The 26,271-nt window shown below is 41.1% G+C and overlaps 1 protein-coding gene across 1 annotated transcript in view; it reads left to right on the top strand.

The window, feature by feature from the left end:
* Positions 1 to 26,271, top strand: part of KATNAL2 (katanin catalytic subunit A1 like 2) — a 70,218-nt gene that overhangs the window by 838 nt on the left and 43,109 nt on the right. The window contains exon 2 of the mRNA XM_064577641.1: positions 26,038 to 26,108. Coding sequence (XP_064433711.1) covers positions 26,038 to 26,108 — 71 coding nt within the window. The remainder of the gene's footprint in view (positions 1 to 26,037; positions 26,109 to 26,271) is intronic.

Genomic DNA, 26,271 nt, shown 5'->3' with positions numbered 1-26,271 from the left:
TTTTGGGTGGATTCTGTGCATCAACATTTTTTTTTTTTAAAGCCCAGCAGGTGATTACAGTGTGTAGCCAAGGTTATGAACCACTGCCCTAGTGTCTCTGACCTTAAAAAACAAACAAACAAATAATACAGAAGAAGAGATAACCCTCTGGTTGCCCTCACATTCCCCTCTACCTACCAACCGCTCTCTATTTCTCTCCAGCTTCTGGAAAAGGTTGGTGTTCCTCAAGCTTGGATTGTCCTCAAGCCTATTTCAGTCTAGCCCAAATTACCCACATATAGAACATTTTGCATTGACTTTTAATAAAGCAGACTCCTGGACCTCACCAAGACTTACTGAATCAGAAACAATCGGGGATGGGGTCTTGAAAAGTGCATTGTAAACACATACCCAGGTTTGAAAACCACTGCCCTAAATGGTCTCATATATTTTCATGATTTCCAATGCCATCTATATGCCAACAACCCCCCACCCCCTAAACTGACTCTAGAGTGGATTTCTTTGCTGGGCCCCAAGCCCACATGGTGTCCTAGAAGGTGGAATACAGAGAGGATAATGAATCAACTGATTACTTGACAAATCTAGGGGCATATCTCAAGAATCTGCATCTTAATTTGTTCAATATCTAACTTTTTGCTTCCCTTCTAAAACCTGTACCTTTCCCAGTCTTCCTCCACCTGGGAATGTGAAACCACCATTCACCAATTGCCGAAATCAGAATTCTGGGAGTATTCCTTAGCTCCTTCCTCCTAGTCCCTCCCTTCTGTCCTCCACATAAGGAAGACAGCAGCAAATCTTACTGATTCTACTTCTATAATAGGTCTTTAAACATCCTTATCTCTGCAGCTGAGATCCTGATCCAATCCACCATAATCTCTTACATATACACTGCAATAGCCTCCTAACTATTCTTCCTATTGGTTTTTGCCTCCCTCTAGTCCATGCTTCATCCAGTGATCTTCTTAAAATTGTGTCACTCCCTAGCCTGGGATCTTTTTATTGGCTTTTCATTACACTTATGATAAAACCCCCAAACCTTGACGTGACCTACAGAGCACTGCAATGGTGTAGCCCAATTTCCGCATCCAGTCTCTTCTTCACCACTTTCTGCTTTGCCTCCCACTGATCCAGGCACATTCTCTTTGATCTGACATGTCTCTGAACTCTACATATTCTGTACCATACAAGTTAGTATTTAATTGTGATTAATTTTTTTAAGATTTATTCATCTATTTGGGGGGCGCAGAGGGAGAGAGAAAGAATCCTGAAGTGGACTCCCTACTGAGCAGGGAGCCCAATGTGGGACTCCATCCCAGGACCCTGAGATCATGACCTGAGCTGATTTCAAGAGTTGTATGCTCAACCTACTGAGCCACCCAGGCACCCCTAATTTTTTTTTAAAGTAGGCTCCACATGGGACTTGAACTCACAACCCTGCAATCAAGACCTGAGCTGAGATCAAGAGTCAGCTGCTTAACCAACTGAGCCACTCAGGTGCCCCTAATTTGTGATTAATTTGTGTTACTGCTTCCTGCATGTGACATAGCCTGTCAAACAATTCATGTAACTTGAAGGCAGATCCACTTTTATTTTTTGTTTTATTCCCTAGATGGCGCTGAGAGACATATTTAGGTATGGCCATTGATGGCTTGATTTTGCAGGGGGTGTAAGTCAAGGAGTTGTGCTGATTAGGGGTCTGCAGAAGGAAGAAGGTGGAGGTGGGTGAACTGACTATAAAAAGGATTGCGTGTCCACAAGCAATTTTGATCATCTACGTCATCTACTGTATTAGGATTTCCAGAATACTTCCTTTTTATTTGGTTGATTTTTATTGTTGTTTCAAATTATACATACATATACAATTGCTCTGAGATCTTCAATTTCTCCAGGGAGAAATCCTCTACACCCTCCTATAGGAATAAGGGCACAATAAGCTTGGTTGCCACCATTGTTGGAGTTAAACAGGGGAAGACAGCTCTGTGTGGGGTGGGGGATTTCTCCTCACTATTTAGTGCACAGATTATACTTAATTACTCCTTCCTTAATTACATAATTGCATACTTAATTACTTTTTCTTTTCCAAAGTTTGTGTGGTTGAGTTTCTTCTCAGAATAAATGTCCAATCTTCAGCCAGGGTAGGGGAGGAATTGTCACCTGATTGGGGTGGGGAAGGGAATCTCTTATACTGTGTTCAGCCTGCTCCTCATTATTTCTGTCCTTAGAAGTGCCTGGTGACTCCCGAAGTACCCAGTGCACTCAGTTCCTGTAATTGTCTAGGACTCTGTCATACTTAGATGCTTCTTGTTGACTACTTTCTCTATAGGTGTTGGTTTTCTTTGATTTTGGTTGTCTTTTGCTTTTGTCTTTCTGTGCTCTCTTAAGTCAGCTGGCATTTATCTAATTGCTTTCCATTTGTCAATTTTATTATTTTTTTAAAGATTTTATTTATTTATTTGAGAGAGAGAATGAGATAGAGAGAGCACATGAGAGGGGGGAGGGTCAGAGGGAGAAGCAGACTTCCTGCTGAGCAGAGAGCCCGATGTGGGACTCGATCCCAGGACTCCAGGATCATGACCTGAGCCGAAGGCAGTCGCTTAACCAACTGAGCCACCCAGGCGCCCTCCATTGGTCAATTTTATTGTCATATTTGTTGTCACTTCCTCTTCTAGGGTCTTTGTCCTTTTTTCCCTCCATCCATTTCTGCTCTAATCTTAATTATTTCCCTCCTTCTCCTGGCTTTTTTTGGAATTTATTTGTTCTTCTGTTTCTAGCTCCTTTAGGTTATAAGGATAGGTTGTTAATTTGAGATTTTGAGACTTTTCTTGCTTCTTGGGGTAGGCCCGTGTTGCTATAAACATCGCTCACATTTAATGCAATCCCTATCAAAATACCATCAACATTTTTCAAAAACTGGAACAAACAATCCTAAAATTTGTATGGAACCACAAAAGACCCCGAATAGCCAAAGCAATCCTGAAAAAGAAAAGCAAAGCTGGAGGCATCACGATTCTGGACTTCAAACAATATTACAAAGCTGTAGTCATCAAGACAGTATGGAACTGGCATAAAAACAGACACCTAGATCAATGGAACAGAATAGAAAACTCAGAAATGGACCACAACTATATGGTCAACTAATCTTTGACAAAGCAGGGAAGCATATCCAATGGAAAAAGACAGCCGCTTCAACAAATAAATAGTTTTGGGAAAACTGGACAGCCACATGCAGAAGAATGAAACTGGGCCATTTTCTTACACTGTACACAAAAATAAATTAAAAAATGTGAGATAGGAAACCATCAAAATCCTAGAGGAGATTATAGGCAGCAACATCTTTGACCTCAGTTTTAGCAACTTCTTACTAGACACATCTCTGGAGGCAAGGGAAACAAAAGCAAAAATGAACTATTGGGACTTCATCAAGATAAAAAGCTTCTGCACAGTGAAGGAAACAATCAATAAAACTAAAGGGCAAGGGGTTTTCAATCCTATTAATTCTTTCAAAGAACCAGCTCCTAACTTTGTTGATCTCTTCTATTGTTTTTTTTTAATTTCTATATCATTGATTTGTGCTCTAATCTTTATTATTTCTCTTCTCCTGCTCAATTTAGGCTTTATATGCTGTTTTTTTTCCAGCTCCTTTAGGTGTAAGGATAGATTGTGCATTTGAGACTTTTCTTGTTTCACAACCAACACCAAAGAAATACAAACATTTATAAGAGAATATTATGAGCAATTATATGCCAACAAATTAGGCAATTTGGAAGAAAATGGATGCATTCCTAGAAACATATAAATGACCAAAACTGAAACAGAAAGAAATAGAAAACCTAAACAGATCCATAACCAGCAAAGAAATTGGAGCAGTAATCAAAAATCTCCCAACAAACAAGAGTCCAGGGCCAGATGTCTCCCAGCAGATTTCTACCAAACATTTAAAGAAGAATTAATACCTATTCTTCTGAAGCTGTTTCAAAAAATAGAAATGGGAGGAAAACTTCTAAACTCTTTCTATGAGGCCAGCATTCCCTTGACCCCAAAACCGGACAAAGACCCCATCAAAAAGGAGATCCCTGATGAATATGGATGCAAAAATCTCACCAAGTTACTAGCTAATAGGATCCAACAATACATTAAAAGGATTATTCACCATGGCCAAGGGGGATTTATTCCTGGGCTGCAAGGGTGGTTCAACATCTGCAAATCAATCAATGTGATATACCACATTAATAAACGAAGGACAAGAACTGTATGATCCTCTCAATGGATGCAGAGAAAGCATTTGACAAAACACAACATCCTTTCTTGATAAAAACTCTCCACAGTGTAGGGATAGAGGAAACATACCTCAATATCATAAAAGCCATATATGAAAACCCACAGTGAATATCATCTTCAATGGAGAAAGATTGAGAGCTTTCCCCTAAGGTCAGGAACACAACAGGGATGTCCACTCTCATCACTGTTGTTCAACATAGTACTGGAAGTCCTAGCCTCAACAATCAGACAACAAAAAGAAATAAAAAGCATCCAAATTGGCAAAGAAGAAGTCAAACTTTCACTCTTTGCAGGTGACATGATACTCTATTGAGTATCATGTCATAGTACTCTATGTTGAAAACCCAAAATACTCCACCCCAAAATTGCTAACTCATACAGGAATTCAGCAAAGTGGCAGGATATAAAACCAATGCACAAAAGTCAATTGCATTTCTATATCCTAACAATGAGACAGAAGAAAGAAATGAAGGAATCAATCCCATTTACAATTGCACCAAAAACCGTAAGATATGTAGGAATAAACCTAATCAAAGAGGTAAAGGATCTGTACTCTGAAAACTACAGAACACTTATGAAAGAAATTGAGGAAGACACAAAGAGATGGAAAAACATTCCATGCTCATGGACTGGAAGAATAAATATTGTTAAACCGTCTATGCTACCTAGAGCAATCTACACATTTAATGCAATCCCTATCAAAATATCATCAACATTTTTCAAAAACTGGAACAAAGAATCTTAAAATTTATATGGAACCACAAAAGACCCCAAATAGCCACAGGAATGTTGAAAAAAAAAACAACAACCAAAAAACCAAAGCTGGTGGCATCAAAATTCCGGACTTCAAGCTATATTACAAAGCTATAATCATCAAGACAGTATGGAACTGGCACAAAAACAGACACATAAATCAATGGAACAGAATAGAAAACCCAGAAATGGACCCTCAACTAATCTTCAACAAAGCAAGAAAGAATATCCAACGGAAAAAAGACAGTCTCTTCAACAAATGGTGTTGGGAAAATTGGACAGCCACATGCAGAAGAATGAAACTGGACCATTTTCCTACACAATACACAAAAAAAATAAACTCAATATGGATGAAAGACCTTAAGTGAGACAGGAATCCATCAAAATCCTAGAGGAGAACACAGGCAGCAACCTCTGAGATCTTGGCCACAGCAACTTCTTGCTAGACACATCTCCAAAGGCAAGGGAAACAAAAGCAAAAATGAACTATAGATCCTTTGTACAGCAGAGGAAACAGTTGACAAAACTAAAAGACAACCAACAGAATGGGAGAAGTTATTTGAAATGTTTTATCAGATAAAGGGCTACTATCCAAGATCTATAAACTTCTCAAATTCAACACCCAAAAAACAAATAATCCAGTCAAGAAATGGGCAGAAAACATGAACAGACATTTCTCTAAAGAAGACATACAAATGGCCAACAGACACATGAAAAAATGCTCAACATTACTCTGCACAGGGAAATACAAATCAAAACCACAATGCAATACCACCTCACACCAAGTCAGAATGACTAAAATTACAACTCAGGAAATGACAGATGTTGGCAAGGATGCAGAGAAAGGGGAACCTTCTTACACTGTTGGTGGGAACACAAGCTGATATAGCCACTCTGGAAAACAGTATGGAAGTTCCTCAAAAATTTAAAAATAGAGCCACTCTATGACCCAGCAGTTGTATTACTTAGTATTTAACCAAAGGATACAAACACAGTGATTCAAAGGGGCACCTTCATCCCAGTGTTTATAGACTATGGAAAGAGCCCAGATGTCCATCAACAGATGAATGGATAAAGAATATGTGGTATATATACACAATGGAGTATTACTTGGCCATCAAAAAGAATAAAATCTTGCCGTTGGCAAAGAAGTGGATGGAACTAGAGGGTATTATGCTAAGCGAAATAAGTCAGTCAGAGAAAGACAAATACCCTATGATTTCACTCATATATAGAATTTAAGAAACAAAACAGATGAACATAGGGGAAGGGAAGGAAAAATAAAAAGATAAAAACAGAGAGGGACACAAACCATAAGAGACTCTTTTTATTGTTATGTTAATCCCCATACATTACATCATTAGTTTTAGATGTAGTGTTCCATGATTCATTGTTTGTGCATAACACCCAGTGCTCCACGCAGAACATGCCCTCCTCAATACCCATCACCAGGCTAACCCATCCTCCCACCCCCCTCCCCTCTAGAACCCTCAGTTTGTTTTTCATAGTCCATCATCTCTCATAGTTCGTCTACCCCTCTGATTTCCCCCCCTTCATTCTTCCCCTCCTGCTATCTTCTTCTTCTTTTGTTTTTTTCCTTAACATATATTGCATTATTTGTTTCAGAGGTACAGATCTGAGATTCAACAGTCTTGCACAATTCACAGCGCTTACAAGAGACTCTTAACTGTAGGAAACAAACTGAGGGTTGCTGGAGGGGAGGGAGGTGGGGGGATGGGGTAACTGGGTGATGGGCATTAAGGAGGGCACTTGATATAATGAGCACTGGGTGTTATATGCAAGTGATGAATCACCAAATTCTACCTCTTAAACTAATAATACACTATATGTTAATGAAATTAATTTAAATTAAAAATTTTAAAAAAGAAGAAATTAAATAAAGGAGAGGAAAACCATGAACAAAAACAGAACAACAACAAAAAAACCCAAAATAAATGTAGTGTTTAATTAAAATAAGACTTCTTCCAATCTTTAGACCTCTGCAACTTACTTCTTTTCAACTTGAATTTAAGATCCTCTAAAATGTGCTAAGGGCAAGGAAGCTCTGAGGAGAAATTGCTTCGGTGTTTTTAATTTGACCACACAATTCAAAACAAATAAACAGTAATTAGTATCAATGCACAAGAATGCTTTTTGGAAAGCCATTATTGATCCACACATATGTACACACAGAATAATCCTGGAACAAAGTTAATTTTATTTCTCCTATGTCCTTATATATACTTTTCAAAAGTGGTGACTTGGCCTTTGTGAGACTTCTATATTAAAAAATATCTGCTATAGTGTTAGCTAATTAATGAGGTGGTTGACTAGGTTTTTAAATGAGTGTTGTTAAATGCCTTAGCTTTTATTAATTGCATGGGCCCCTAAACAAAAGAGTAATTGAAAATTTAATTACATCGATGTTTTTCTTCAAAGAACTGAGGCTTATTAAACTTTAAATGTTCAAACATTTAAGCATCTATTGAAATACCAATAGCTATAAACAATGTGCAGTTCTAAATACTAATTAAACAAACTCTAAATCACCGTAAAGCGAAGCTGAATTTTAAGTAACTTTTATGGTTTAAATGTTCTTCTCTGCTTTTCCGTAAGGAAGACTAACCACTTCACTACTGACCACTGCAGCAGCCTCGTGGGTATCTTCTAAAATGCTGTGGCTGCTGTGGGGCCATATTCTTCCTAGACGTGGACCAAGAAAGGGAGACTGATCGGACCACCTGGAACACTTTGCGAACGTCACACTGCTACTCTTGGAGACTTTTTTTTTGTGTTTTATTTCTTTTTCAACAACTAAAAGAGAATATGAGAGTGTACAGATATGAATTGGTATATTTGATGGTTTGGTTTAAAAATACCTTCTTTTGGAAAAATAACATTTATTAGGTTTTATTTTTAAATGCAAAAGTATATAAATCACCATCCAGATAAATCTTTATTTAAGAGTTTCTTTTATTTGAGAGAGAGAGAGCATGCGTGTGCATGTATGAGGAAGGGGAGGGGCAGAGGGAGAGGGAGAGAATCTCAAGCAGACTCCCCACTGAGTGGGAGCCCCAGGTGGGGCTTGATTCCAAGACCCCAAGATCATGACCCCGGCCGAAACCAAGAGTTGGGAGCTCAACTGACTGAGCCACCCAGGTGCCCCATCACCCAGATAAATCTTTTTTTTTTTTAAAGATTTTATTTATTTATTTGAGAGAGAGAATGAGAGAGAGAGAGCATGAGAGGGGGGAAGGTCAGAGGGAGAAGCAGACTCCCTGCCGAGCAGGGAGCCCGATGCGGGACTCGATCCTGGGACTCCAGGATCATGACCTGAGCTGAAGGCAGTTGCTCAACCAACTGAGCCACCCAGTGCCCCATCACCCAGATAAATCTTGTATGCATCAAAAAATTTGATAAAGATCTCTGCTTTCCACTGTGATCGAGTAACAGGTGCCAGACTAGCCTTCCTACTGTACGCAGCTAGAAACCTGGCCTACGTATATGAATAATCTGTTTTCAGCCAGTGGACAGTGTGCTCACAAGAGAAGGGCTTCTGCTTGGAAGCAGTAACTGGGTTCTGATGCCCAGGGGAGTATCTAAGCAGAGCAGAGATGAGACCGAGAGTATAGTTTGGGAAGACTTAAATGGTTGACGGTGGGAGGAAAGGGGACCAGGGAGGAGGGGGCTCTGCAAACAAATTGCTCCATATTTCTGAGTTTTTGGCTGAATACTAAGCTGTGCATCTATAGAGTGAAAAATATACAAAGCTGGGGAAAACCCAGTTACCAGGGAACGATAAACTGAACAACTAGTGGTGTTCATATAACCTCCTTGTAACATTGAAAGACATTTTAATGCTAAGCAGCCCGAGTGGAGAAATGCTGTGGAAGAGCAGAGCACTTAGTGGAGGTTCCAGGAAGGCTGTGCATTAGGAGTAAGCTAAACAAGCCCTAGAGTAAGGCCACTTTAGATCTCTCTTTCCTAACAAAGCTTAAAAGCAAGGCTTGATAGGATCAGACTTAACCACAAATAACTAAACTATCCACCAGAATAAAACTCAACACGCTTAAAAGAAGACAAGAAAATCCATTCACAAAAACTGGCATCCAATAAAAAAACTACTAGCGATTGTAAGAAACAGAATCTAACAAAACCAGGACAAAACTCAGTCAACAGAAATAGATTCAGAAATAGTGGAGAAGACAGAATTGGCAGACAAGGACTTTAAAATAGCTATGATAAATATGTTTAAGGATTTAAGGAAAACAGAATTCTAAAGAGGAAAAAAACAGAAGATAAAAAATAAAACACAACTCACAGAGTTGAAAAAGACAGTATTTTAATCTGAAAGACTCATTAAAAATTATCTAAACTGCAGCACATAGAAAAAGTTTGAAGGAAAAAATGGACAAAACCCTCAGTGACATGAAGGACAATATCAAGGAGTCAAATACACGTTCAATTCATATCCCAGAGCAGTGACGAAGAGGAGAAAAAAATACAAGGAAATCATGGCTAAAAATTTCCCACAGATCCAAGAAACTCAAAAACTTCCAAGCAGGATGGACACACACTTGTTAGTTGTGACAAAGCAAGGTGCTTTGTTATGAGCTGCCCTCTGGAGACACCCATGTGGCAAGGAACGGAAGGAAGTTTCTAGCCAACAGCCAACAAGAAACTAAGGCCCACGGTCCTCCAGCTCATAAGGAACTGAATTGTGCCAACAACCATAGGGGCAGAAGGAACAGGTTTGGGTGATAGAAATGTTCTAAATCTGAATGGGAGTGCTGATTACATATGTGCACGCATTCATGGGACTGTGCACTTAAAATGAATGCATTGTACTATATGTAAATGATACCTTAATAAAGGTGATTTCAAAAGTGATATAAGAACTCACATAACATTTAACAGAAAGACATACAATGAAAAGTAAATGCCTTCTTCCCTACTCTCCACCCCCTGCCCATTTCTGCTTTCTCACCCTGTAAGAAACTATTATCTGTCGTTTCTTATATACCTATTTAGAAATATATGTACATGTCATAAGTGCATATGTATTTATATATTTTTTCTTTTCACAGAAGAGATCATTTTCTTCATTCTATATTTCCCCCTTACTTTATTACATATCTTGTAAGTCTTTTCACAAATGTTTATGGAGAGCCCGAGTCAGATACATTAAGTTCTGAGGATATGGTAGTGAAAAACAAAACAAAACAAAACACTGCCTCTACCTTCATGGTGATTATATTTTAGTAGGGAAGGCAGCTAACAGGTAAACAGGAACCCAAGGAGAGGAATTGCTGAAACATAGAATAGCCATAAGTCCAACTTTAGTAGGTAACGCCCAATAATTTCCCATAGTGGTTATATCAGTTTATATTGCCCTTACAATGCATGAGAATTCCTATTGCTCCACATCCTAAGCAATACTTGGTATTATCAATTATTTTTCCTTTATTTTATGTTTCTTTGATTACAAATGAGGTCAAGTACCTTTCTGTTAGTTTATTGGCCATTTGGATATCTCATTTTGCAAAGCACCTATTTCTCTTGTCCATTTTTCTATTGGGTGAGTTTGTCTTTTTAATTGAATTTTGGGGGGAACTCACGATATGTTTGTATATTAATTCTTTTAAGTGCTGATATTATGCTCTCTTTTATGAACACAAATTCATATTTTAATAAAGGTCACTTTATTCATCTTTCCTTCTACAGTTAGTGGGTTTTTTGTATCCTCAGAAAATCTTTCCCTATTCCAAAATCATGAAGATATTTCTTATATTATCTTCTAAAAATCTTACTGTGTTCACATTTAGATTTGTAATTCATGTGAAACTGATTTGTGTGTGCATGCAAACATACACATGTCTGTATGTAAGGGATGAGGTAGGACATATACTTTTTCCAAAAGCATTTACTGAAAAGATGTCCTTTCCCACAGTATTCTTTGTCCATGTGCCTGCAGAATTGTTTCTGCACCCTCAAGTCTGTTCCACTGGTCTAGTTGTCTACTTCCTATGCTAATACCACACTGTCCTAATAACTGTAGTTGTGCAATCTCAGTATCTATTAAAGCAAAGACTTTTACTGGTTCTTTTTTGTCAAATGATTACTGTTACAACACATATTATGTATTTTAGAATCAACTTGTCAATTCCACAAAGATTGTTGGATTTTGATTGGGATGGAATTGAATCTGAAGATAAACTTGAGAATTGACAAAAAATAATGAGTCTTCTGATCAATACCTATCCTTTTTATTCCAACTTTCTTAAATTTTTTCAGTAGCAATTTAGAAGTTTTCTGCATAGAGATTTTGCCCATCTTTTGTTAGATATGCTTTTAGTCCTTGATAACTATTGTAAATGGTTTTCATGTCACTGTAAATGGTTTCTTGTTTTTTTTAACTTCGTCTTACGTTTATTGTTGATATGTAGAAATACAATTGATTTTTGTATATTGATTTTATTTGAGCAACACTGCTAAATTCCTTTATTGATTCTAGGAATTATTTGTGGATTCTTTTGACTTCTTTATCTATTCAATCATATTATTCATAAAGAAATACAGAGTTAATGCTTTTCAATTCTTATGCCATTTGTTTTTCTTGCCTAATCTTACTGGTTAAAACCTCTAACATAATGTTGAATAGAAGTGGGAATAAGAGGCATTATTGTTCCTGAGGGGGAGGTACTAGCAATCCAGGAACATTTTTTTTTTTTTTAAATGTAGGCTCCACACTCAGTGGAGCCCAGTGCGGCACTTGAACTCACAACCTTGAGATTGAGACCTGAGCTGAGATCAATAGTCAGATGCTTAACAAACTGAGCCACCCAGGTGCCCCTCAATCCAGGGACATCTTAATCCAGTTTCAGGGACTGAGATTTTGGACTGAGCTTGGGCAGCTTAACTTCTCCTCTGTCCTTATTCCTGGGACTGAGCCCTTCACAGGTTTTTAGCAGGGTGCCCTATTGTGCGGGGTCCCGGATTCCAACTTTTGCACCTATAGCACCTTCCGTTTGTCAAACATACTACTCCGCATCTTAGCCTCTTATAGGCAGGTAGATGAACTTGGGAAAAAGTGGTTTCAAATGCCTTGGTCACGTCTGTGACCCCCCATCCCCCCACCCCCACGCAGGTATATCTGTAGGGTAAAATCCTATTAAGTGAAGTTGCTATATGAAAGAGTTTTTATGTGTGTATATTTGACATATATGAATCTGCAGAATAAAGTTCTTATGGAAATAAATGAAAACCAGGGGCACCTGGGTGGCTCAGTCGTTAAGCATCTGCCTTCGGCTCAGGTCATGATCCCAGGGTCCTGGGATCGAGCCCTGCATCGGGCTCCCTGCTCGGCGGGAAGCCTGCTTCTCCCTCTCCCTCACTTGTATTCCCTCTCTCGCTGTGTCTCTCTCTCTGCCAAATAAATAATTAAAATCTTAAAAAAAAAAAAAAAGAAAGAAATGAAAACCATCCAAATGAGAGCAGAAGCCCTTTATTGAGAACTTGCTGGAGCAAGGGAGTCAGGTATCATCACTTGCGTTTGGCAGAGAAAGGCAGGCAAGGGAATGGGAAAGCTTGACAGTAAAAAAAAAAGGAAGGCTTCAGGTATTTTCTGACTGGAGGTTGTTGACTCGGGACTGCTGGAGGCAGGCTAACTAGAAGCAGGGTACCTTATCTGACTGATTTGGAGAGCATATTTGGCTTTCTTTGCTTGGGCCTCATTTGGAAGCTGGGGGCAAAAATCGGGAGGCTAGTAGTTGTTGACCAAATCCTGACCATTCTGGGCCAATTACTACAGAGGCTGTGATTTCGATTCCTGGGCTGCTCGCTGTAGAGTTTGTGGTTTGGTTTTCTAGGATGGTTGTTGCAGAGGTTGTGGTTTGGCTTCCTGAGCTTATGTGGGTCTGACCACTATCCATTGATATATTCAGTCTCTCATCCTAAAACTGATACGGCTGTACCAAAGAATATATACTATATTCAACATTTTGCCTAGTAACTTCAGTAAAAGTTGTATCAATTTATATGACTACTAGTAATGCATGGTAATTTGCTCCAACACAGCAGGCTGTTCTTTTGAACTTTATTCATGTAATAGGTAAAAATTTGTATCACATTATGTCTTTGATTTGCATTTTTATAAGATTGAGCATCTTTTCATACATTTAAGACTCATTTGTGTTTCCTTTTTAGTGGACTATCTTTTCCTATGTTTTGCCCATTTTTATAGTAAATTGTTGGTCCCTTTTTCCTGTTGATTTGTGGGTGCTTATTATACATAAAGGAATTTGGCCTTTTGAACATTAATAAAATTGTAAATATCTTTCCCGGACTGTTTTCCTTTGACCTTGTTTTTGATTTCTAAAATTTTTATGTAGCTAAATTTATCAGTCTTTTTCATTAATGGTTTCTAGGGTTTGTGTCCAAGAAGGCCTTATTTACTCTGAGATTAAAACAAAAACCAGGGGCGCCTGGGTGGCTCAGTCATTGAGCGTCTGCCTTCGGCTCAGGTCATGATCTCGGGGTCCTGGGATCAAGTCCCACATCGGGCTCCCTGCTCGGTGGGAGGCCTGCTTCTCCCTTTCCCACTCCCCCTGCTTGTGTTCCCTCTCTCGCTGTGTCTCTCTCTGTCAAATAAATAAATAAAATCTTAAAAAAAAAAAAAACAAAAAAATAAAACCAAACCATGCCAAGTAGTTTTATTTCTTTAAGTACAATCTGGGGATACTATTTATTATTTAAAAGGTATCTTATTGTTTACTGAGAGGAGACTTGACAAAAGTATAATCAATCTTTTTTACATTTTATTTATTTTATTTTTTTTTAAAGATTTTTATTTTTTGACAGAGAGACACAGAGAGGGAGCACAAGCAGGGGGAGTGGAAGAGGTAGAAGCAGGCTTCCCGTGGAGAAGGGAGACCAACGCGGGGCTCGATCCCAGGACCCTGGGATCATGACCTGAGCTGAAGGCAGACACTTAACGACTGAGCCACCCAGGCACCCCAAAAGTATAATCAATCTTAAAATGCTCAGTGAAACCGAGGCTTCCCATCTTCAGCATTCTGAAGTATTCTCCAGGCTGGGAGGCCGTGGCACAGAGGCTCACAGGTGCAACATTTGAAAAGTCCAGGAGCCAGAGTCCAAAAGTTTCCACAAAGCAAAAGATTCTGGTCTCCTTCAGAAGTCCCATCCCCTAACCCCCACGGCCCGTGTTTTCCTCCCCCCAAATTCCATGTCCAGGGCAAGTCCTCAGTTTACCGTTGAGAGAATCTCTTCCTGAAATCGTTCATTGTCTTGGCCATCACTGGGGCAGTTTGCTGGGCGGGTGTCCTGTTGCTGGCCACCACGCCCCCTGTGGGCCCCGCTGGGCTCAGGCGGTCAGAGCCCGGCTTCTCCGAGAAGAGGTTCAGACTGTTGCTCTGGCTGCTTCCTGGGGCAGGGTGGGGGCGGTGGGGGGGGGGTGCTGGCTTGATCCGCTGCTCCTCCTTATTTCAAACTTCTCCTGCTTCCTTTGAATATCAGAAGGGGGCTGGGCCACACAGCTGAAAAGGGTCAGCTTTGCCTGCCAGCCTTTGGGCTTATTGACACGTGCAGATCCAGTATTTGTTGTCAGTACTCCATAGCTGCGGCTCTCGGGCATCCCAAAGCCGCACGTACGGCTCCCACCATACCCCATGCTCTTCTGGACTTTCTTTCTTAACGTTTTGGTGACAATGAATTTTCCATAATTTATGTTTCTTCCACTAGTACATGATTGTATATTTATGCGATATAGCTGATTGCCATAACATCTCCAAAATGGATGGGCTCAAGAACAGAATGCGTGACTCCTCCCACCTCCAAGATTGATGTTGTTTTTAAGTACCTGGATGCACGGTTTTCACAGGGTCGTCATTTTGTGCAGATAGGCACCCTTGGAACCAGAAAACATCTGCATCTTCAAATTCATTCTGCACCCAGGAAATCCAGCGGCTTCCTCTTCCTGGGGAACCAGTGCTTCTTGCTTTGGTTGGAAGGAGGACATCAACTCAAAGGCAGAAGTGGTCAGTAATTGGCCTGTCCTCTGGGTAATGGAAGGTCTGGCAACACCGGTAATGCATCAGTGGGGACCTCTTTCAGCTTGGCTAAAGGGGCTCCGGACGGCTGCAGCTTCTCTGACTTGCTTTTGTTCACCTTAGGTAACCTCTGGCCCGAGTCCAAGTTTTCACTAGTGCTTTTAGAATCATTTTTAAGTCGCTTTTCTCCAAGTGCAGTAGCTGAAGTTTTCATGGTCATTTCCTTTTCCCTTTTTCTTCTGCGGCTAGTCATAGTATGCCTCCCAAGGCATGGTGGCTGCTTCCAATTCATCATGCAGATCAGCCTCCTCAATGTCAGGGAGGGAGTCCACTGACTTTCTCTCCAAATTAGAAGTTTTTATTTTCCCTTCCTGAGTCCTTGAGTTGTTAGAACTTTCTCTTTCACCTTGGGCAACAGACCTCTTGCGCACTTGCCTACATCTAAGCTGTCTAGACTTGGCTTGTTTTTGTCTGATTTGGTTTTCTGGGAGGCTTGTGCTTTTGCTTTTAAGGCATCTGATGCAACCACCCATGGAGGTGAAAACTTAGGGATGCAGTGGCCCTCTTCCTTCTTCCTTCACATCCTCACTGAGGCCGTATCTTTGTGTTGTCTCAGGACAGAGGCCTTGGGCTTTCCTCTCTGGAGAAGACCTGGTGCGATTTCTGGCTGACCAAAGCCTTGGACTTCTCACGTCCCTTGGTACCCACCAGGAGTTTGTCCCTTTAGGAAGATTGGTGCCCCTTGCTTTGACTCACAGCCCCTTCCCCTTGGGGCCACCCAGGTGTCCTTCTTGCCTGAGGCCCCTTCTGTCCTGAGAGGCGGCAGAGTGGCCTTCTCCAGGCCTCTGGCATGCAACGTGGGCCTGTGGGGCATCTGTGCCTGTCCCCAGACAGCTCCTGGGGAGTAACCAGAAGATTCCTGCTCTGAGGACTAAACTGTAGCAAGTCTGTGGTTCTTCCTTGTCTCCTCTCACGACTGTGGGACACTGGGTGGGGCCTGTCAAGCTTGGAGGCTTTCCTGTGTTTTTTTTCTGTCTGTGCTCAGGGCAGTCCCATCGGCTGCTGGACGCTTTGCAGGGGTGTGGGTAGTCTCCCTCCATTGCAGCCTCCTGAAGAGCGGTTCCAGGGCGCTTTGGGGAATCCTCTTCTCCAAGTAGGGCTCAGCGTCTGATCCACAGGAGTCAACTTCTTCCCCTGGGCCACCGCCCCGGCAGGGCTGCGGATGTGCTGGTGTTGGTGCAGGCGAGTGACTGTCCTGCCCCTCGGGTCTCCCCGAGCATGGCTAGAGACCGGCCAGGCGGACGGCTCTTCGTATCTTGCTGCAGCTTCTTCGGGGGAGGCTGGTGGGCAGGCACACCCGCAGCTCCCGCACAGCTGGGTGCCCCAACTTCGCTGCCATCGCCCCGAGCCAGGCTTGCGTCGCGCCTCTGGCTGGGTGCGGGCCTGGCCCGGACTGGTGCTCCCAGTGGGAGCTAGGTCTGCAGTCTGGGTGCGCCCGACTCCCTGGCTTCTTCTGCTCGGGGTGGGGAGCCACTGAGCTGCAGCCCACGACGGAAGGAAGCCCCCTCACCAGATCCTGGCCTCAGAAGTAGCCCACCCACCCTCCCCTTGGGGGCTGTGACCCGCGCGCGCCCCGATGACATGAACTCCTGTGGGTGGTCCGTGGGCTGCCCCGCCCGCTCCGGCCCTGAGAATTAGCAGGAGCCAATCAGCAGTGACCACCTTAGCACCCTGCGCCTGCTGTTGACCGTCTTAATTTTAACCTCAACTTAACCCAACAAAACGAGTTCTATTTCCCCCATTTTGTGGATGAGGAAACTGAGGCTTAGGGAGATCAAATTAACTTGCATGTGGTCACATCACAGAAAGAGGTGAAGCTGGAATCCGAATCTAAGTAGCTTAGGTCTAGGGTGAGCACTCACCTCTGAATAGGTGGAGGAATTGAAGCCTGAAGACAGGAGGGTTAGTCTAAAGTCGAACAGTTTAGTCCCGTGAGGACGGTAATAGTCCCTACATTTGGCTTGCCTCCAAAGCAATGGATGACACAGGCATCAAATAAATTCTTGAAGGACTGAATAGCCATTTGTTGTGACCACCTGAACATCCACAGTAGGGCCTGAGTCAAATCAGCCTAAGCACCCTCTTCCAACCCAATTATCCTTGAAGGCACTTACCCTTCTCTTAGAAGGACTACATTTTATTATTACTATTATTACCACTAAAAGTAATCACTTAATAGTCTTAAGATGGCAGCATTAATTACAGCTCCTTTGATTAGATCAGAACTGATTAGGTCCTAGTCAGATCTCCAGGAATGCATCTGGCCAGAACTCTTGCTCCAATCAAGAAAGTTCCATGGTCGCTCTTCCTTTATTTTTTTATATTTAAATTTTTTAATCTGTTGAAGAATTCTGGAGGTATACATTGTGAGGTATTATTATCAACTTTTCCCTCAATTCTTTCCAGTTGTCTTAACATTATTTACATAGTTTGTTTATATGGATGCCTATATTTCCCCCCATTATTCTAGGTTTTAAAGATATCTCAAGTCTTAGAATTTATTAGATTTAAGAATTCTTGGCAGTTATTGTTTTTGCTATTCTCAGTAGCATCAATTGGCAGTTCTAATATCACATGAACGCTTCCATAATCACAAATCAAGTTTAACGAAATGATAGGTAACAAAGAGAATAAATAAAATAAAAACAGCACATTCCCACAACCCAGATACACTAAGGTCTTAACCAAAGGTGAGTATATGGATAGACACTCTTCCAAATCCTTTTCTATGTGTGTATATACAGATATATGCACACACACACATGCTTTATCAAAATGAAATCATATTAAGTAGTGTTCTTTAACCAGCTAGTTCTCTAACCTGCATCATGCATTGTATCTGGTTGTTGGATCCCTTGGGTCTCTTTGAATCAGCACAACTTCCCTCACCCCCTACCTTCTCTATTGTTATTTTATTTTTAACAACACCGACTTGTTCAAGTTCAAGAAACCACGAGAATTGTTCTCTAGAACATCTCTCCTTCCCGATTTGTCTGGTTGCTTCCTTGAGGTCTCATCTGCAGCTCCATCTCTGGTGAATGAGAAGCTGGTTCTAAAGGTTTGATGGATTTCAGTTAAATCCTTTATTTACCTCATAGGCGATACTGAGAACTTCACATTGTATACATCAGGAGACTGATGGTGCCTGTGACGGCAGTCTGATCTCCCTATCGTGCCGCTCTGTGGTAAACAGAAAGTAGCCTGTCAGCATGAGCTTTTGAAAAAAACACAAATACCGTAATTCCATAACCTAGTTCAGGGTTGAATAACAATGGGGTGGTATGGAACATCTCTTTCAGTAGACTTTATACTTCTCTGAAATCCCAAATTCCATAACCAGTTCATACTCAGGATTAACAACAAATGCCTCCTCTCATGGAACACTGTTCTGGAGCATAGCTGATCAGTTCTGACTACATATTAGATACAATAAAGGCCTTTCCTGGATCTGTAGACACCTTTTTGGTAGTTCTAGTGCTTTGTCAAGTTGTACAGCATTTGAAACTTAGGAAGTTTCCTGGTAGAAACAGGAGGTAATCAGGAAACAAACGAAAAACAAATTAGAACCTATGGGTATATATTCAAGCTTTTAAGTGAATATTAGATGCAGGGACTGTAAAATAGAACGATAATAAAAACATTTGAAAGAAGAAGTGTGTCCTTTTTAACTGTTTGTTTTGAGATGGAAAGCTTAATGCAAAATTTGGATCTTATTACAGAAATTGAAACGAGCTCATGCAAATTCATCTCCATTGCACCCGTAAAAAAGAAATTAAAAGCACTAATGTTGCATGTGGTATATACACAGTAACATTTCCTAAAGAACTTCTGGGTCTAAAACTAGGGATGATATTCAATGCTTCCTTTTCCTCAGGCTACAGTATCACAGGATTCAATTTTGAATCTGATAATGGAGGCATTTTTGTTGCACAATTGCTCACAAAGGAAATGAAGGAAGAAGAAAACAGCCAGATCACTGAAGCAGAGACAAATGAGATACCGCAGTTAGGTGTTCACTTCTGGACCTCCTTTCTTGGGTAGACAGAAATTACTTGAGCATCTAACTGTGTCCATTTCAGGGGCACACCATCTTTTACAGTTTAAATTGACCATGTGTTGGTGGCCCATTCTCAGTTTTTTAATTCAGAAGACAACTTCCGATGCTAATCTAGATTGACATGAGTATAAAGATGTTACAGATCTGGTAAACTTTACACTCTTAATTAACAAATTCATGAGACCACATTCTGTGTTTCAAGTAATAGCACATCTTAAATATTTAGCATTAGATATTTGCATAGTATTTTCTTATATCTTTTTTTCTATTCTTACGAAATTCTGAATTCCCATCAAACTCATTTCAAATAAAAAGCTGAAGTATTATTTCAAGGCCTGGAGCTTCCAAGTACAAGCTGTTTTGCCGTGTGCTTAGTAAGAAAGCCCTTTTGGAAGCATCTTCATTACCAAACAGAATTCTAAGTCACTGACCCAAAGGGTGTCCCTCAGTCCCCATTGTCTGCCATACACATTAGGACTATTTGCCAAACTTGGTGATTCCAGCCAAAAACCCCTAGATATACTCTTGACTGGAGTTGGGACAGCTACCATTTTCCAGGAATGTAATCAAACCCCTAGACAAGCTATTCTTTGAAGAATATGGTCAACATTGCCCAGATCAGCCTAGGATCCAGAGGTGCCTCCATCCTAAGAATGAGAGCTTTGCCTTCCTGTTCATCCTGCTCTACTCTGAGTTCCCCAGGTCAGTGGTTCACTGTTTAGGTGGCACTCCAAGGATTCTAACAGGAGTCTGAGGGAGGTAATTCTGACAGACCCTCCAGCTTAAGTTTAGTTGGGGTGGCTGTGAGACCCAAGCTGCTAGCTATGGATGGCAGACAATAAAACTCCTAGGTTTCTCTGCATCTGTGCATGCGAAGTGAGGTGAGGTGGGGTCTGGGGTCACGGGAGTGGGACGTGTGGTGTGGAGGAGGTGCCTTTGTATGGATCTTTCCCTTCCAGTGAATGAGAACACTGCCCTGTACCCCATACCCCCCCAAGGCTGGAGCAGAGAACCTGGATGTCAGAGGTGGTAGATGTAATCCCTTGGCCTAGAAATTTTCTGATCTGTGAACAGTTGAACCCAAGCTGAAGTTTTGTTTGCTTCTTACTTACCAACATTACATTTAAACAATTCAAAAGTATATGGATTGACCCTTAAATTCCTGTGCCCCCAGCCCCTTCCTCTACCCAGAGGTAATTACATACCTGGGTTTTCATTCCTTACTTTTTCTAAGAGTGAAAGATTGTGGCTGTGTATTTCTGTGACTTTTCACTTTACAACAGGTCTTAGAATTAGGTAGATCTATATATGCTGGAATAGAAATATATATTTTTTAAGATTGACATAGAGAGACACAGCAAGAGAGGGAACACAAGCAGGGGGAGTGGGAGAGAGAGAAGCAGGATCCCCGCTGAGCAGGGAGCCCGATGTGAGGCTCGATCCCAGGACCCTGGGATCATGACCCGAGCCGAAGGCAGTCGCTTAACGACTGAGCCACCCAGGCGCCCCTGGAATAGAAAGATTTTTTAAGACATATTATTAAGTGAGGGGAAAAAGCAAGATGCTCAACAGTATAAACAAAATTATTCCATTTTTGTAAATTTTTAAAAAGTTGCGCATATGTATGTTGATATATTCATAATTCCTTTCTGAACCATTACATGAGAAATTAAAAATAGTGGATAGCATTAAGAGAGAATCTTGTCTTTTTAAACTGTTTGTACTATTTGAAGTTTTCCTTTGTTAAATTTAATTCAAGCTTGTATTTTAAACTTCTTTCCCTGAGTAACACAGTTTTTGGGGTGGGCAGTGAGTGGGTGGAAAGAAGATGTGATGTCTTCAGAATCTTTCCTCATCAGTGTATAAAGACCCACCTCATTCTTCTGACTCGTGCATTGCATTCCACCATGAGCTCGTGCTGTGACTTACTTAACCACTAATGGACATTAATAGCCTGTTTCTATTTTTTTGCGAATACAAATAATGCTGTATTAAACATCCTTGAGGGCGCCTGGGTGGCTCAGATGGTTAAGCGTCTGCCTTCGGCTCAGGTCATGATCTCAGGGTCCTGGGATCAAGTCCCGCATCGGGCTCCCTGCTCCTTGGGAGCCTGCTTCTCCCTCTGCCTCTCTCTCTCTCTCTGTCTCTCATGAATAAATAAATTAAATTAAAAAAAAAAACCAAAAAAAAATCCTTGAACATTAATCATCGTGCATACATGGACTATTTCTATAATATAGTATAACTGATCTTCTATAGTGTAAATTGCTGGGAGTGGAATTGCTGGGTCAACGAGTACGTGCATTTTTCATTTTGATAGATTTTGCCAATTTGCTCTATAAAAGGGTTGTACTAGTTTACATTTCCACAAGTCATGTCTGAGTACATGTTCTTTCATACCTTGCCAAGCCTGGGTATTATCTGGATAACATTATTAAGATTCTGCATTTAAAGAAATTGGAGATTCTTACTGAAAGAAGCTTAGTTTTGTCCAATGAACTGAAGAAATATTAACAACACTTAAGGTGGTTTCTTCAACTTTTATGTGCATGGACAATGATGACAAAACCAAAAAAAAAAAAAAAAAAAGTACAGTAAAGGGACATGAAAGCCTTCTGGATGGTTTTGTGTTTTCTTTTCTTCCCGGTAGTCCCGGGAGTCTCACCTGGACTCCCGCAGACTGAGCTGCTCGTTACAGCCGAGTCATCAAACACATAAAGGAGTGCCGGAGGCAGCCCAGCCCACGATGGGACCAGGCTCTGCCATCAGGCTGGTGAGCAGGCTCTCACGGGGGTGTGGGCGATAAGCAGCTCTTTCTCCCCACCATTTACATTTTGAAGCATTCCAAAATGTTGCATGAAATGATTTCCATTTTCAGTCAGACCATTTGTTTTATATATCAGGGTAAAAAATTACTCAAATTATTTACATTCATTTTAGCCTTTTTTTCTCTACCTCTCCCCATTTGTTCTTGGCATTTTAAAACAGCCTTATTTGAGATATAATTAACATACCATGCAACTCACCCGAAGTATATTTACAGAGAGATACAACCATCACCACTGTAACTTCAGAACATTTTCACTACCCGAAAAAGAAATTGTGCCCCTTAACTATTTCCCATCCTCATTCCTCCATCCTCCTCTGCCCTCCCATCCCCTTTTCTTTTCTTCTTTTTTCTTTATTTTTTAGTGAGCTCTATGCCTAATGTGAGGCTTGAACTCACGACCCCGAGATCAAGAGTCGCATGCTCCACCCACTGAACCAGCCAGGTGCCCCCCCATCCCCTTTTAAAAACCTCTCTCCCGGGGCGCCTGGGAGGCTCAGTCAGTTAAGCATCTGCTTTCAGCTCAGGTCATGATCCCAGGGTCCTTGGATGGAGCCCTGCCTGCCGGTCCCCCTGCTTGTGCTCTCTCTCTCTCTCTGACATATAAATAAATAAAAAATCTGTAACAAACAAACAAACAAACCAAAAACAAAACCCAAAAACAACAAATATCTCTCCCAAGATCTTTTTCTGTTCCCCTAATAAGTTTTCTGGCTCTACCCAGACTCATCTTCAGGAAATTCAGAGCTATCAGCCAAACCCAGTGCAGTGTGTGCGGTCCTGGGGAGCACAAGCAAAACACTCCTTAGCTAATTTTTCTCAGCACCCTACTCATAAGAGAACTTGTGCATCTGTGCCTGTTTAGATTAGGAAGAAGTGCATGCTTCCAGTGTGAAGGATGGAGAGACTCTGAAATACATGAACAAAGCAACTAACAGCTGTTGAGCACCCACCAATCACTGACCCTGCTATGGGCACAGCTCCCCACAGTTTGCAAAACACTGTCCGGTTGGGAGTGGCACTAGTCAGTGTCCAGGGAAGTCCCTCTGAGAATGGACATGGCTCTCATGGCTCTTGTAAGGGACACCATTCATGTGTTACTGTGTGAGGTCAGCTAAGAAAGCCTGTCTGGTAGCCATAATTGATTTTAGCAAATTTGGCACACGGATTTTGGCAAGTTAAAATAGCAGCTTCTCTCTAATCTGTGGTTAATGTGCAGGGGTAGGAGTGGAATTGATGAGGAGGGGGTGAATGCAGGGGAGGAAATGATGAGGGGAAGAACACTGGATTCTGATCTCAACTCTGCAGGCTTCTGAGCAAATTCCTCATTTATCTGGATCTTGGGTTCCTGAGACTCAATGATCTCCCAGTACCTTCTAGACTCTTCAAATTCTGAATCAAAACCCCAAGCGTGAACTTGAGAATTTGTATATTTAGAAGCATAGCCTATCACTTTTATTACTGCTTACTTAACAGGTGGTTATATTTTTATTTTGCAAACTTGCTTTGGACTGAGTTTTGTGATGACTGTCATCTTTATTATGAGCATAATTTGGAACTGACCTGGATTTCATGAAGCGCTTCTCCTCCTAATACACTAGATGGCACCAGAGGCAAGGCAAATCAAATTCCCCCAAAAAAGGCGGGGGAGGGAGGGTAGGTTTTGACTACCAAAGTCAAAGTTATTGAATATGGTAAATTCAAAAGGTTTCCGTCTTTATCAAGAATCGTTGTGTCAACATCTTCAGAAAGATGAGCAAACACTGCCAGTGTTAAACATCTTAATATCAGGATAGTCTTTGATTTTGTGTAGCAGCTTTCAAACTGTGACTGTGACCAACTGTAAGATATCTTAGATTGGGACCCAACCCATATACACACATGCTAAAGCAACAGAAGTTCCACGGAGCAATCCTAAGCTTTCTTCCCTGTCACGAATTTTGAGACAATTCTCTTGCATTGAAGGGAAGCCTTGGGGGCATCGGCGGGGGGGTGGAGGGTAAATGACACATTATCTGATGTATTTGATGGTGAGGAAAGTGATGAGGGGCCTTTAGAGGTGTGTTGGTGTTTCAAAATGAGCAATAGGTATACAGAAAAGTAACCAAGCTAAAAAAAAATGAGGCAATTATTCATTCCAAGAAAAATAATGTACAGAAATGGAAAAGTACTTTCTGGTTCAGCAGTGAACATTGTTTACATGGTTACAATAATAGAACGACCGAATACTGGTATCACTGTAAGGGGAGGGGAGGGTGAAAAGTTGGATGGCCGCTTAGTTCTCATCTACCTTAACAGGATGTGACTAGTGAATGCCTAATATTCACGTATCATGGAACACTGATATATTTAGAAACGTGGAGGTAAATATCAGAAGAAACAGCTAAAGTACCTAAGGTTGTTGTGTCTAGGGAGTGGGTGGGGGTGTGGTAGCGGAGTGGGGTAGAGACTATTGTTTTTCTTTAAAAATGTATAGTGCTATTATTCAGCCTTAAAAAAGGAAAAAAAATTGGACACATACTACAACATGGATGAACCTTGATGACATTGTGCCGAGTGAAATTAGCTAGACACCGAAGGTCAAATACTGAATGAGTCCACTTCCATGAGGGACCTAGTAGAGGCCAATTCAGAGAGACGGGAAATAAAATGGGGGTCGCCAGGGCTTGGGGGGTGGGGGGAGGGCATTATTGCTTAATGAATACAGAGTTTTAGTTGGGAGAGATAAAAAAGCTCTGAGGACGGATGGTGGTGATGGTGGCACAAGAGTATAAATGTGCTTGGGCGCCTGGGTGGCTCAGTTGGTTAAGCGACTGCCTTCGGATCCTGGAGTCCGGGGATCGAGTCCTGCATCGAGTCCCGCATCGGGCTCCCTGCTTGGCGGGGAGTCTGCTTCTCCCTCTGACCCTACCCCCTCTCATGTACTCTCTCTCTCATTCTCACTCTCTCAAATAAATAAATAAATCTTAAAAAAAAAAGAGTATAAATGTGCTTAATGCCACTCAACTATACATATAAACAGCTGAAATGCTACATTTTATCTCATGTATGTTTCAGCACGCCAAAAAAGCAATGTAAGAAGAAAAATAATTTATGGTGCTGTTTGAATTTTAAATAGCTGTCCGCCCACTTTAATTTCAGTACATTAATTTTTAGAAAGCTTTGGATGAATGAAAAGTTTTCGTATGTGTCGTGAGCGTGAGTGTTTGCACATAGATTTTATGATACGATTTGGGCCACTCAGGGGCCTTTTTTGCTTTTATCCAGTTCTTACCTGTATTCTTCTTAAAGATGTTAGGTAAGCTATTCTCAAGTCAGGGAGGTATTACTGAAAGTAGGTAATTTATGAATACATTTCAGGGGCATCTGAGATACCAGGTAACTAAATGTAGCACATGAACACTGAATAAATGTACAGATACATCCAGTTTGAATAAGGACATTATTACGCAGGAATTTCCCTTTTCTGGCCTCTGTTACTCTCAGTGGATATTCTGGATGTTTGGCTGTGTAGTCACCTGCTGAATGGCTTACTGGAATTCGTCACCACATCTGTGCTGGGACTAGGTGGGACTCTCGAGTGAAGCGAAGATGTCGTAGCAGGTGAATACCTGTGATGTCAGAGCTGATTTCTAGCTCATGAGTTTCTCTTTACCATCGCTTTCCTTAACCTGGCCCAAATAGGAGTGTATATATCCGCTTCTTTGCAGTTAGGAGCAATAAAATGCCAATTAGCTTGGCCTTAAAAAGTTGACTAGCAAAGCGCCATTCTAATTTAAATCACCGTGCCTTCAGTTTACAATTGAGAAGACAGCTCTAAGAAGAAGACAATGGAAAATAACTTTATATATCCTTAGAGACGTCAAACTGCCTTCCAGCCTTTAAGTCATGCTTCTTGGTTTTGACAGGTTACATTTCCCTTCAACAGTTTATTGCTATAAAAAGAGTGTTCTATCTCATTGTCATCCCATTTAAATTTTCCTTTTTGTTCACAGTGCGAGATGAGGACAGAAGCACGACGAAAAAATCTTCTTGTTTTGATTTTGCATTACTTAACACAAGAAGGGTATGTTACATTACAAATATTTACAGAGATGATTCCTCTCTTTCTCTGACCCCCACTTTTCCAGATACACACTTACCAAAATAGTTCATAGAATTTATTTTTTAGAGCAGTTTTCTATTTATAGAAAAACTGAGCAGAAAGTATAGAGACCTCCCATCTATTG

This window comes from Mirounga angustirostris, unplaced genomic scaffold (genome assembly GCF_029215605.1).
Source record: "Mirounga angustirostris isolate CCGP_5_RB_7025 unplaced genomic scaffold, mMirAng1.0.hap1 SCAF_14, whole genome shotgun sequence".
Taxonomy (NCBI): domain Eukaryota; kingdom Metazoa; phylum Chordata; class Mammalia; order Carnivora; family Phocidae; genus Mirounga; species Mirounga angustirostris.
Note: the sequence above shows the minus strand (reverse complement) of the source record. Positions and strands in the feature narration are given on the sequence as shown.